The 14,496-nt window shown below is 35.7% G+C and overlaps 1 protein-coding gene across 6 annotated transcripts; it reads left to right on the plus strand.

Annotated features, from left to right (window-relative positions):
- The first annotated feature begins 9,188 nt into the window (after positions 1-9,188).
- LOC104726332 (protein SUPPRESSOR OF MAX2 1) lies at positions 9,189-12,565 on the plus strand. 6 transcript variants are annotated; one of them, XM_087471052.1, is made up of 5 exons: positions 9,189-10,975; positions 11,074-11,287; positions 11,396-11,695; positions 11,793-12,366; positions 12,468-12,565. In XM_087471052.1, exons 1-5 carry the CDS (start codon positions 9,777-9,779, stop codon positions 12,497-12,499), a joined length of 2,319 nt encoding a protein of 772 aa, XP_087327178.1. In that variant the 5' UTR covers positions 9,189-9,776; the 3' UTR covers positions 12,500-12,565. The 6 variants fall into 6 exon arrangements, 4 of the variants coding, with proteins under 4 accessions (XP_087327178.1, XP_087327179.1, XP_087327176.1 ...); XR_015570535.1 differs by having other exon boundaries at positions 9,431-10,944; XM_087471053.1 differs by having other exon boundaries at positions 9,431-10,975; positions 11,399-11,695.
- The last annotated feature ends 1,931 nt before the right edge of the window (positions 12,566-14,496 follow it).

The following is a 14,496-nucleotide window of genomic DNA, read 5'->3' on the forward strand; positions in this document are numbered from 1 at the left end:
TGCGAAAAAAGATTCGATCATTAATGGATTTATGTAAGAATTATTTTAAATAATTGTGGACTATGGTCCAAAACTAATAATGAAAGGAAATACTTCGTTGTCGGTATAGTTGAGTTGTGTATTAAATTTGGTTGTGTGACTTAACAAAAAAAATAAAGGAGAATTGGGTGTGATTGATGGATACCATTTATTTATTTTTTCAAAAGGAAAATAAGTAACAAACCATATCGATTACTTATTTCCATATTCGAACATATCATTACTATCATTTAGTATGTATCATTTGTACCGTTAACATTACGTACATATTAGTGAATAAAAAGAATTGAGAACACCATTAGAAAAATGTGTCAATCTTTGGGTTTCTGCAACATCACCATCCGATTCTGAACGTCATGTTTAGGAACGGTTACGATTGCATAAAAGATTATACGGTTAAATGATCATACTATAAAACATATTTGAATATCTATAACTCTCTTTAAGATAAAACCGCCTAACTAGCCGCAAGTAGAATACGGATAATACCATGGCTTATGTATTATTACGACCAGCCCCGTAATTTATAGTTTAAATACGAATGTGTCTAGACAACAAAAGGGTATGTGTCTAGGTACACTGCAATAGTGCAATATATAACGGCAAACCATTTTGTTATTTTTTATAACAATTTTTGTTTTGTTTTGGTTTACTTCCTTGCTAAACATATACTATAGTTTATATATATGTGTGTGGTCGAGAGAAGTGTGTATTTTTATGCATGTGCGGCGTTGGGATACTTGCAGAAATACGCAAACGTATATCAATCTTTTTTTTTTGTCGCCATATCAGTCTTATTATTATTTATACGAACGAACAATAAAGGTACCGACTAAAAGAAAATAAAGAATTGTAATACTGCAATAACACTTTTAGAGAAATTAATGGAATGAATCCGATGTGTTACATGCCCGGCGGGAATTTCGGGAGTTGTAACCTTTTGATTGATGATCGAAGCAACACTTTTTTGTTTTTGTTTACTGCAGATGATATATATATTCATATGTTATTTGCACCGGAGATAAGCCCACATGCATTGATGACCAAAAGAACAAAACAAAGCTACTCTCTCCTTTTTATTTTATTTATTTATAATCAAAGTATACCAACAATCGAAAGTTACATACTTTATATATGCATCGTTGACGTGCTTGTATATATTGTGAATGTGCCAAATTCAAATAGATCAAATAATTGTATAAATTTCCAGACATGTTCCAACTCGATATAATGGGAAACAAGTGTGCAAGAGCCATGATGGGACCAATTATTTATTAAAGTATTAGATCATGTTCTAGTCAATGTTTATATGCTGATCTCTCGTTTCGTTTAGCTAGATATTGGTCGATAATTAAATGTCTCAAAACTGTATAGAACATTTGTGCTAAATTTGATGTTGATCTCTCCATATATATATACATAATAGAAAATAAAAAAGAATATGAATAACTGTATAATTACAAACTTAATCGATATTTTACTTTAGATATACATATATAAATACAAAATTTTGAGTTTTTTTGCTTTTGATATTTCTGTTTCCAAATAAATTTGACGTTGAAAGTACGTCTCCCTTTGTAAAGATTCTATTTATACTATATATAATACTAATTTGTATGGATTTCTTTTAAATTGAAAAATAAATATGGATTGTTTTTGTGTGTGGTTGCGATGGTCCCTTGGGCACTGAATAAATAATCACCTATTTTTTTGTTTCATGTAATGAATGTGCCCAAAGATAAGCATCAAGGAAGGCCATATGATCCAAATAAATCAAACACACACACTTAGCATTTATTTCTATTTTGCGTTATTATTTATTCAATACAATATCCAGCATATAGTATTATTTTTTTTTTTTTCCAAAGCATATAGTATTATTATGAAGACACAACTGAAAGGTATGTTGTTAAATGCTCTTACATTAATGCATATGAAAAGTATAGTTAATTTACAGGGGTCATACACCATACGAAATGGGAAAAAACAAAAAAGGGTCATAGGGGTATTTGAATTGCATTATGAAGCCGATGAGTTTTTATTATGATTCGTGTTTTTACTCAAACTTTAACTTTATTTTAAACTTGAAAGGACATAATCAATATGTATATAATGAGTTAAAGAGTGCGGATATGTTCAATATATGGTTTACTACCAAAAAAATAGGTGCAGTGGAGGCTCTATGTGTACATATACGATATGGCAATGGGAAAATCCAAGTAGTATGGTTTTGTGGTGGACAGAAGATAAGTAAGACTTCTCCACTTTATGATGCGAACAATGTTGCCTCATTTGATTCCAATTCCTTCTGTTCATAGCAACCCACCAACCAACTTCTAGAAAGTTCTTACACGAATATATAGATCATACTATCATAGTTTGACCTCTATCGAACCAATCTTTATAAACGATTAATATAAGATGAGAAGACATCAAGAACACAAATATGGTTAGTTTAAATGGTGAAATGACTAAGGATATATGATTAGTCTGATGGTCGAATCCTCGATGTCATCAACGAACCTTTCTTGATGCGATCTCCCATGTTGGAACAAAAGAAGTGTGATCTCATACCCTGTTAAAATAGTAATAATTGCCTCCGTTTAATCCTTTCCTAACTCTATTGTAGCTTTTTTTTTTTTTTTTTTGGCTTGGACTACTCTTTTTAGGTATTACTTTTTGTAAAGCCTCAAGTTTCTTTTTTGGTGAAAAAGCCTCAAGTTTCATTTCTAATAATATATACATGGATAGAAAAAAAAAAAAAAAAAAAAAAAAAAAAAACAAGAACTCAAGATGAATCACATTCTCTCCTTATTTTTGTCTTGAAAGAGTTAAGAGTCTAAAATGTTTGTGAAAATTATGAGTTATGACAAGTATATACAATAATGTGGTAACAAAATCATTAGCGACTTTAGCAATTGAGGTAGGACTGAAATCGTAGTAGCAAACTAAGTGTTTTAGTTTTAAAATATGTTTTTTTATTTGCAGAGGACATCTAAATCTCCGCCTAATTGATTGTGATGGAAGTAGGGGATAAGGTCAATGGGAGACACGTTATTATAATGTGAAAGCCTTAATTTCACTTAAAGGAAAGAAACCAATATTCATCTTTTTTTGCTTGATTTTTTGTTAATTTCTATTAAAAATTTGGCATATTATGAGGACTAAGGAGTATCCCTTCCCCATTTTCTAAGCCACAAGAAAAGTAATGAACAGAAAAAGAAAAAAAATTAACATTTTAGAGCGAAGTCAAATTTTAATTTTGTTTACCTCCAAGGCTCCAACTATTTATCTTCAAAGGACAATGCGCGTTAGTATCTAACACCGAGGCCAAATGGCAAATGAATCGATGGTTAACATTTAAATATTAAATATAACCTATGTGTTTGACTTTGAGTTAATTTCGGTGTTATAATTTTTTTTTTGTAAAACTTATCAAATTGTATTTTAGTGCATAACAATATGTTTCCTCTAATATTTGTTTTGACCTGTAGGTTCACTGAAATAAATAGACCATCGGCTATGTTTTGGTGATAATTTAAATTTAAAAATTTAAGAAAGATTTACACAAACAAGGCTAACTATATTTATCAATAATTTTTTCATTTATATATTTAAAATGTATACTTTCACAGTTTTCCTGCATATAACCATCTGTAATTTATATATCAATAAATTTTCGAGTATTGCAGGAATATTTTCAACATCCGACGTCGTACCAGTTCATAATTTTATTCATGTTAACCATAATGAACAATATAATTAGAGTTTCCGACGTCCGGGATAATTGACTTGCTTGATAAATTAAAATAATAAGAGAGAGAGAGAGAGAGAGAGAGAGAGAGAGAGAGAGAGAGAGAGAGAGAGAGAGAGAGAGAGAGAGAGAGAGAGAGAGAGAAAAGAGTATGAGAAGTGAAAAGAACACTTTTGTTTTGAGTGATTGGTTGTGTTGGGTAAAAGCTTGACCTAGAGGATGACACGATGGTGCTCAAAATGTGTAAACATATTTCACAAGTGCATGTGTAAGTAAAGTAAAGCAGTTAAAAATAATTAGTACAGTGTAAAACAAGAAAAAATGATTAAATCTTTATTTTTCTTCTTTACTTTATTTTCCTTTCTCATCATTTCATTCTTCCATTCATCTATCATTCAGACTTTGTGAGAAAGCGAGAAAGTCTAAGTAAAAGCTTTCATCTTTTTGATCAAATCCATCATCTTTACTTTCTCAATGCGCACCGACAACGTTTTTGACTTCAAATACAAAAGTAGAACTCGTTTGTGAAACGCAAGATTCTTTCTTTCTTTCTGATATATAATCATAATATCCAGATATTGCTTCCGAAAGAATCATATACGCATATACCATTAAACAACATGTTTCTTTTCTAATTCGAAAAGATACATACACTGATACACCAAAAAGCCCTATGTTATTATGGAGTAATTTATAAACATGATCAATGCCACTTAACATGTCTCATGCTGTCATGCGATAAAATATATGCACACGTATGGAAATTCCATAAAATTAGGAAACCTTTTTTCAAAATTGTAGCGTGCGTAAAAGGTTTGTTTGACTTTGTTTCTTGTTTAGAGAAATGAAATTGGAAACAAAAAGCCTTTTTCACATCGTAATGAACTGAGGGAGATAAAGTAAACTTATAATTTGATGCTAATAATTAGGAAAAAAGGTGATTGTCGAAGAAGCAATATCACGCGTTGGCCTTTTTCACCCGCACCACCAATCTCATCTTCACTCCTTTTCATAACGATTAAAATACTTTTAACACACTAGTTTACGAGATAAGAATCACCAGAATCATTGCATCTTGGTGTAGCTGCTGCGATATAAGTTTATTTTTTACAATATTTGTATATGTAAAAGTATGACTGAACTAAACAGTTAAATTCTAATAAATATGTTAATTTCAATAAGTTTAATCTAATTTTTTAACATTTTGATTTTCAAAAAGATTGCAAAATTTTCGAGATAACAAAAAATAAATAAATAGTTATGTCGAGGAGAAGAAAATGCGTAAAGGGAAAGGGAAGAGAGAGCATGCGTTACCAAAAGGGGACATCATAATTTTTGTGGCCTTTAAGGTATTTTATTAATTAATTAAAGTGTTTCTTGATTAATTTATTAGCTTACCGAAAAGTAGATTTATTTTTCTATTATTTTTAACAAACGCTCACCAAAAGTAATTATTTTTTTTATTATTAGTAACTTAATACCATAACTCCGTAAGACATCAAAAAGTAATACACAGTATAAATCAAAACTATCAAGTGTAGTATGATAAAATTAATATTGTTATACAGAAAGTAAATATAATATTGATATCGACGTGTACTTTTAGCTTAGCAGACGATCATTTGATTTGAGTGAATCTCACATATTACGCACGTATACGACTATTTTAATTTACTTATATCAACCACGTATACGACTTTAGGGTAACAACAGAGAAGCTCACATCTAAAAGGTAGAAACACATTTATTATTGAACACACACATCTAAAAGCCAACATTACGAAATTCTACATGATTTACTCGAATTATATAGAGCGATTAAAACAAATCTATATATTTTGTGGAAAACCAAAGAAATGAGGTTTAAGCGTGGAAATAAAAGCTAGTAATAATAAAAACATAGTTAGAACTTAGTAGTAAATAGTCTTCTTGTTTTTTTCTTCTCGACGATTAGAAGAAAGTAATACTAGTTTTAAGCTTTTACTCGAAAGAAAATAATGAGGGTCACGACAGCTTTTTATTTTTATTGAGCACACGAGAAAACATCTATTACAAGTTTTATAGTTACTTTACTATTTCGCATCCTAACCAAGATAATCATATAAATACATAGGAAACCAATTAAGGGAGCCTTTTTAAAAGATACAAATGCACTGAGTTGAGCATATATCTTTCTTTTGCTATAATGTCTAATTTATTACAAAATAAAAAACATTTATAGCGAAAATCATAAACTAACCATCCATTTTAATGTCATCAAATTGCATAAACATTTAATCACAAAATATAAATCTTAATCCTAAATTCTTAATTCCTAACTACCATTTTAGATCTTGATCACATACTTTGTACCGTTTGACAGTTCATACATCATCGTCAAACTTTTTCTAGACTTTTTTTCGTCGTACGGCATCAAGTGCTGGTTCGAAGGCTAGGCTGCAAGAAGTGAAAGGAAAAAAAAAAAGAGAATAAAAACCTTCAAAACGTGTTATCTATCAAAAGTTATATGCTGACTCTGTTAACTTACCTTATCAAAACCAGTTTTTTTTCGTTCTACATACTTTTGAACAAAGTAAAGGTAGTCAACGCATAGTTAAAACTTAAAAGTGTGATAGATATATAGCCAATATAAACCAAGTTAAATTTTTATATGACTCGAGTAAACGCATATAATATCACGTCTACTTTTAAAACGCGTTATTGACTTTAATTTTGTATCTTTTTTATAACGACACTTTATGTTTGTTTTATGTCCTTCCAAAATAGTATTACTAATTCCTGCTGCAGATCCAAAACTTTATGTACAATGCAAAGTATCCACGATTATAATTTATAGTCCTCCTATGAATGATGCCATATTTGTTGTTTTCTTCTAATCGAAAGGATTCTAAACCAAAGACCACACATAGAGTGGAAATGGTTGCACTAGGGAAGAATGAGTTGAAAAAATATGAGTTGAATAAAATTGGTTGAATAGTATTCAACTCATTTATCCACTAAATAGGAGATGAAAGAGTTGAACAAATTTCCTTTATAATTTGTTCATTTCTCTAGTTTTTTTGGTTGAATGAGTTGAATATGTTTTCCAACTTATTTATCTCAAATGGTAAAAATTTAGCTGAATGATCATTCAACCTATTCAACCTATTAATTTAAGTCATCCATTTGTACCCATACTTTTCCTAAACCTATTAAAAACCATATCCTTTCCCATTTAAAACGTACGTCTTGATATTATATTTATTTACATACGAAGTGTTCTTTAAAGTGTGTAAACCATATGTGATATATCACGTGAATTGAATTGCCATGGACATCTCATGAAGACAGGTACCTGCTTTAGACTCATGTAAAAAATACAGAGTTCCTTCTTATTTACGTTTGAATTTTGTTTCTAATAGTAGTAGTACATATCACGGAGAAAATGTTGAATTCTAAAAAGTTGACATTTAACAAGAAATGTGAGTTAAAGACTTAAAAGCCATGCTTCGAGATACGACTTTCATTTTTATTCAGTTTGATTAGACAACTTTATCTTTTTTCGTCTCACAAATTTATTTGTTAATGACTTTTTTCAAACAACAAAAGTGGATATAAAATGTTATAATTAGAATCTCTTATATATAAACTGGCAAGAGGTAATAGTTGTAGATATACTTGTGGATCTAGAATAAACAACGGTTGTAGAGTTAAGTAAAAAATCTAAACTAATCTAATGAAAAGGAAAAAGTTACTTTTTAAAATATATAAACGAAATTAATGCTTAAACCTTTTTAAATTCTTAAAAGCAAAACTATGCCTAGCTAGACTCACAATTACAATTTACAGACCGATCCAATGACTATGATAGCTCTAATAAAAAAAACTTTTTTCTTGGTATCTTCCATAATATTGCTTAAAAAATTATGTAAAAACAAAATTAATACAGTATATTTTATAAGCAACAATTTAGCGAAAAAACTACTAATAATTTTGGTGGCTTTAAAGATGTAATTGTCACAATTAAAGAAAAATCAGTCTCCCTTAAAAGTGTTCGAAAATTAATGGTACTATAATACTTTGTTTAGCTTAGCTATGTAGCTTGTACTCCAGACCAAACCTGTACTAGTAGTTCTTCTGATGGCTCAAACTTAAAAACTTGACCGTTAATAAATGAAACAAAATCAATAAAAAAAAAAGTTCAATATAAACACAGATCCACATACCGAAAGAAAAACCCTAGAACCAAAGTCGCCGCCGCCGCTGATCTGGTTTTGCCTCTCCGGTGAGCCTCTTTGGCCGCCGGGGAGGGTCCCCTCTTTTATTGCTTTTCGTTTTTCCTTTCTTTTCATCGAGTCAAGGTCGGATCTGAGATCTGCTCTTCTTCTGGGTCTCTGGTTGGTGGCTGGATGGAGGTTCAAGATCGCGCAGTGGCAAGGACAGCCTCGACTTGTGGTGGGGTTGCTCTGACTTTGTTTTCCATCGCTGGAATCTTCGTCGGAGGTGTTCGTTGGTGTTGGAGTGGCAACTACTCTTGATGCGACGTCTTGATACCGGTTGGTTTGGCTTGGTTGAGACCGAAGGGGAGTCGAAGGGTCCTCCTTTTTGGGTTTCGGAAGCCGCGGCGATTCGATTCCGGTGGTTTTGGGTTCAGATCTGGTCCCTTCCGGCTAAGAAGCAAGACTATAAGGCAGAAGTGATGTGGCTAATCCGGCAATGCACCATGAGGTGAAGATATGCTAATCCGTGTTCTATTCTCTTATCTTTAGGCGATTAGCATTTTGGTTAATGTGTGGTTGGTTCGGAAAAGCCTCTATTCATGCTGGTCGCGTTTATTGGTTGGGTCAGTCGGATGTATTGTCCGTTTTAGGCTTAGGACCGGGACAATGAACGCCGGAAAAACCAAGCTTTTTTGATGATGCGCCTCTGGGTGTTGATGCTATTGGGACAAGTTTTACACGCCGATCAGGAGGTTCTAATAGTTTTGATTTGTTTTGTTTTTCAGTATAGGATTTGGTCTTCTCTGTGTTAGTAGTTATTTTCGTGTCATAGGGTCAATTTAGATGGTTTAAGAGATGATTTCACACCGAGTCGTGGTATGTTATCTATCTTGTTGTGGTTAAAAATGCAATGGTTCTCGATTAGGTAGCGTTGGATCCGCCTAGTGTTCCAGGGTTATATTTGATCAACCATTACATTTGCTTTTGGTCCAAGTATATAGAGGTGAATGTAACGTGTTTTTGATTTGGTTGTAACAATGAAAAATTGATGTTTAAGCCAAAAAACAAAAAAACACACATCCACAGTTATTACTACTGTTATTTACATTTATTATAACTCTAAAAAAATGTCAAGATGGAGAGATACGCGTAACAGTCCCTTTTTACAATTAAAAAGGGCAAAAGCAAGAGAGTGAGTGAGAGAGAGAGAAGTATCATTCACTTCTTCTACTACTCACCTTTTCTCTTTGAATTTTTCTTCACTGTGCAACTTTCTTTCCCCCACAACTCCTTTCTATATTTACTTTTTTTTTAATCTTCAATTTTTTTTTTAATATTAAAATTTAATCTTTCTAAAAAGCCATTTTTTGTGATCCATTTGATATCCCAATTTGTCTACTTCTCCCAAATAACAATAATAATTTTTTAGTCAGAAAGAAAAAAGAAAAAAAGACTTTTTTTTCCTCATTGTCTTTATAAAACCAATCTAAAGCCTTTTCATTTTTTGTTGGCCGGTGGGATATTCTTTAAATGAGTTCTAGGCAAATCTCTCTATTCATTCCATTTTTATAATCCCCCCGATCGGCAAAACAACTTCAGTTTCATAAACTTGTCTGAATAATTGAGAGAGAACACAACTCAAAAGATTCAATTTTTTTTTCATTACTCTAATAAAAGATTCGATTTTTATACACAATTTTTTTTAATCCCCACATATAATTGAAGAAAGAGAGAGAGACAGAGAGAGCACACAAAAGTGGAAGAAGGAACGAAGAACGAGAGATATGAGAGCTGGTTTAAGTACGATTCAACAGACTCTGACGCCGGAGGCTGCCACCGTTTTAAACCAATCTATCTCCGAAGCGGCGCGTCGTAACCACGGCCAAACCACTCCTCTCCACGTTGCTGCCACTCTTTTAGCTTCCCCTGCTGGCTTCCTCCGACGAGCTTGTATCCGATCTCACCCCAATTCTTCCCACCCTTTACAGTGCAGAGCCCTCGAGCTCTGTTTCAGCGTCGCCTTGGAGCGTCTCCCTACAGCTACGGCCACTCCTCCTAATAATGATCCACCCATCTCAAACGCGCTTATGGCGGCGCTTAAACGAGCTCAAGCCCACCAACGCCGCGGGTGTCCTGAGCAGCAACAGCAGCCTTTGTTGGCCGTTAAAGTCGAGCTTGAACAGCTCATCATCTCGATTTTGGATGATCCGAGTGTGAGTCGGGTTATGAGAGAAGCTAGCTTCTCGAGTCCGGCGGTTAAAGCTACAATTGAACAGTCGTTGAACAATTCTTCGACGCCGGTCGTTCCGAGTGTTTCTTCCGTCGGGTTGAATTTTAGACCCGGTGGAGGAGGTGGAGCTCCGATGACGATGACCCGTAATTCTTATCTTAACCCACGGTTACAGCAGAGCGCTACGTCGGCGCAGCAATCAGGAGGGGTTGTTAATAAGAACGATGACGTGGACCGGGTTATGGATATATTGGGTCGGGCAAAGAAGAAAAACCCGGTTTTGGTTGGGGATTCGGAGCCGGGTCGGGTGATTCGTGAGATCTTTAAGAAAATTGAGGTCGGAGAAGTTGGGAATTTAGCGGTGAAGAGCTCAAAGGTGATTCATTTAGAAGAGATCAATTCGGATAAGGCTTTGAGAATTAGGGAATTAGATGGGTTGCTTGAGACTCGTTTAAAGAACTCTGATCCTGGCGGTGGTGGTGTGATTCTCGATCTTGGGGATTTGAAATGGCTTGTGGAGCAACCGAGCGCAACGCAACCGCCGGCTACGCTTGCGGTGGAGGTTGGGAGGACTGCGGTGGCGGAGCTACGGAGGCTTTTGGAGAAGTTTGAAGGAAGACTCTGGTTTATTGGAACAGCGACGTGTGAGACTTATCTAAGGTGTCAAGTTTATCATCCTTCAATGGAGACTGATTGGGATCTTCAAGCTGTGTCTGCAGCAGGTAAAGCTCCGGCCTCCGGCGTTTTCCCGAGGTGGGTTGTGTTAAAGTTTTGATTTTGGTTAAGAAAAATCTCAGCTTTTTTTTTTTTATGAACTTGTCTCAGTATGATTGATGTTTTTTTTTACTCAGGCTTGCGAACAATTTGGAATCATTCACGCCATTGAAGAGCTTTGTGCCTGCGAATAGGACACTGAAGTGTTGTCCACAGTGTTTGCAGAGTTACGAGCGAGAACTCGCTGAGATTGATTCAGTGTCTTCTCCAGAGGTTGTTAAATCAGAAGTAGCTCAGCAGAAACAGTTGCCACAGTGGCTGTTGAAAGCTAAACCTGTTGATCGTTTACCGGTGAGTTCTTGTTTTTGAATCTTCTCTTTGATAATATGATATGATTACAGATCATATAGTTTGATCAGTTTCCTAACGTTTGTGGTTTGTGTTTTGGTTTTGTTACAGCAGGCAAAGATTGAAGAAGTGCAGAAGAAATGGAATGATGCGTGTGTGCGTCTTCATCCTAGCTTTCATAACAAGAACGAGAGGATTGTTCCGATTCCGGTTCCTATAACGTTGTCGACAAGCTCTTATGGTCCTAATATGCTTCTTCGTCAGCCGTTACAGCCTAAGTTACATCCCAATAGAGAGTTGCGTGAGAGGGTGCAGTTGAAACCTATGAGCTCTTTGGTGGCTGAGCAGGCCAAGAAGAAGAGCCCTCCCGGGAGCCCGGTTCAGACAGATCTTGTTCTTGGACGAGCAGAGGTATGTCGATTTGAATATTCCTTATACTATGATGGAAGTGTTTGTGGATCGAAATTACAAAACCGGACGTTGAATGCTTGCGTTTGCGTATTTTCAGGATTCAGAGAAAGCTGGGGATGTGCAAGTGAGAGATTTTCTCGGCTGCATATCTTCTGAATCAGTGCAGAACAACAATAAGATCAGTGTTTTGCCTAAGGAGAATCTTGGGAATTCGTTAGACATTGATTTATTCAAGAAGCTCTTGAAAGGAATGACCGAGAAAGTTTGGTGGCAGAACGATGCAGCAGCTGCGGTGGCTGCAACAGTTAGTCAATGCAAGCTAGGGAACGGGAAACGACGTGGTGTTTTATCAAAGGGAGATGTCTGGTTACTGTTTTCAGGACCGGATAGAGTTGGGAAGAGAAAAATGGTGTCGTCTCTGTCTTCCCTTGTGTACGGGACGAATCCAACCATGATTCAGCTCGGCTCGAGGCAGGATGCTGGAGATGGGAACCCTAGTTTCCGTGGTAAAACCGCGTTGGATAAGATTGCGGAAACTGTAAAGAGGAGTCCGTTTTCTGTTATCTTGCTTGAAGATATTGACGAAGCGGATATGTTGGTGCGTGGAAGCATAAAACAGGCGATGGACAGAGGCAGGATTCGTGACTCGCACGGCCGTGAGATCAGTTTAGGTAACGTGATCTTTGTTATGACAGCGAGCTGGCGTTTCGCATCAGAGACGAAAACGTCGTTCCTAGACAATTGATACTAAGATTTTTGTGTCTCCTAGCAGGTTCAATTAACCTTAAGTGTTGTAGTATTTAAGGTGTCAATCCAAATGGGATGTTGCTAGCAATCAAGATGCAATCAAGGAATCACAAGTTAAGCCAATTCAAAGAGTGTTTTTATCTAAGAGTCCTAGAATGATCAAAATGCGAAATGGAAATGAGTCACAGAACAAGAAACAAGAATGCATGACAAGAAGCGAAAGTGAATAAAAACGCAAACGATTCTAAGCATGAACAAACGAAACAGTTCCAAGAATGTAATAAAATCAGAAAGAAAGAAGTCCTAAGGATGGGGTAATTGATGTCGGTGGAGTATTCTAGTCTAAGGAGTGTTTAACATACCATAAGCAAAGTATCCCTAAACAATGAACATCACAACTTAGCTAATCCAATCTCTTGGCAAAAGCTACTCAGACGCAACCACTTCCATACCTAGCTCTCGCTAGAGAAACGTGGTCGAGCAGGCATGACAGACAAGTTCATTCGTGTCAACAAACATCCTAGACAACTAATCTCTTAGGCTAGGAACGTAAGTCTCTGGCACTAGTTGGTCAGACATTTCATCAAACACCTTTTGGGTGCGGAAATGTCTCGAACCTAGTTCCAATTGATCAGAGAGAAACAAGTAATTCTAACTCTAGTCCAGAAGGGAATTTTACAATCAAAGCTTAAACACTCTACATCCTAAGATCCTCCACCTAATCTATCCCATCCTCAGGAACTACCACACTACTCAGATCCGAAAATCATAGTCAAGGATGCAAACACAGAAATCATTGAATCAAGCATAATAAGATAGATAAAAATAAGATTAACAACTTTGTAGAAGGAATCAAATGGAAAATCTCAATAAATCTCAACGATATCGGAATACAAGTCTGAGAACGTGTTTTGGATGCTAGGTTAAAAACCTTCTGGGAACGAAAACGAGATTAAAAGATAAGATGTCTCCGCAAAGACTTAACAAAATGTATATATAGTAGTCCAACATGGAAAGCCCTAAAACTTAAAACGACAAGGTAAAGCGTCGGTTCGGTAATCTCCTGAAGCATGTGAAACCAAACGTCTTTCTTCCCGACATGTGCGATCAAGTCCATGTGCGTCGAATGGAATCCAATGTCATCATAGCTCGGATGGAAGGCTGAGGAGCATGGCTTGGACGGATAGCTCGGACGGAACGGAGATGGTGACAATGGCTCGGACGAGACGGAGATGGTGACCATGGCTCGGACGAGAATGAAGATGGTGACCATGGCTCGGACGAGAATGAAGATGGTGACCATGGCTCGGACGAAACGAAGATGGTGACCATGGCTCGGACGAGAATGAAGATGGTGACCATGGCTCGGACGAAACGAAGATGGTGACCATGGCTCGGACGAGAATGAAGATGGTGACCATGGCTCGGACGAGAATGAAGATGGTGACCATGGCTCGGACGAGAATAGCTTCCAACGTTTCCTAAATACCTGAAATACTCCAAAATGCACAATGTATGCAAGGATGATGCAAGAGCTACCTAGACGTGCAAAGTGTATAGAAAAAACTAGAAAACGATGCAAACCAATGAGTTATCCTAGCTAAATGCATGATAAAAATAGGCTAAGGAGAGACAAAATATAGACATATCAACTCCCCCAAGCTTACTCTTTGCTTGCCCTCAAGCAAACAATCAAGAATAGAGTATGGAGAAGAGGTGTGAAGATGGGGTCTCAGAACCTAAAACATGCTAAATAAAATAGTTAGAATCAAGGTCCTTGTTTTTAGTTCTATGATGCATGGTGAAAGAACTCTATATTTTTTTTACACATGCAATCCTATCAATCATTCCCTTTAACATTCATTAACAGAGAACCGTGAATCAAGCTAAGCAATGTCGTTGAACTCATTTGGCTAGGGTGAAGGGTTGGAGACTTAGATGGTCTCCTTCTCGAGTGGTTTCATCAATACATGACAAGGTTCTCTCACAAAAATGAGTTGAGCTTAAGAGAAGGCTAAAGGTTGAAACCAACTGATACATACAAGAGCAGCGTC

The sequence above is a fragment of the Camelina sativa genome, chromosome 11 (assembly GCF_030686135.1).
Source record: "Camelina sativa cultivar CO46 ecotype springtype chromosome 11, ASM3068613v1".
Taxonomy (NCBI): Eukaryota; Viridiplantae; Streptophyta; class Magnoliopsida; order Brassicales; family Brassicaceae; genus Camelina; species Camelina sativa.

Coding starts and splice junctions, on each gene's coding strand:
- LOC104726332 (XM_087471050.1), top strand. CDS start 9,777: ATGAGAGCTGGTTTAAGTACGATTCAACAGACTCTGACGCCGGAGGCT. Junction 10,976..11,073: donor GCCTCCGGCGTTTTCCCGAG/GTGGGTTGTGTT, acceptor TTTTTTACTCAG/GCTTGCGAACAATTTGGAAT. Junction 11,696..11,792: donor TTGTTCTTGGACGAGCAGAG/GTATGTCGATTT, acceptor GCGTATTTTCAG/GATTCAGAGAAAGCTGGGGA.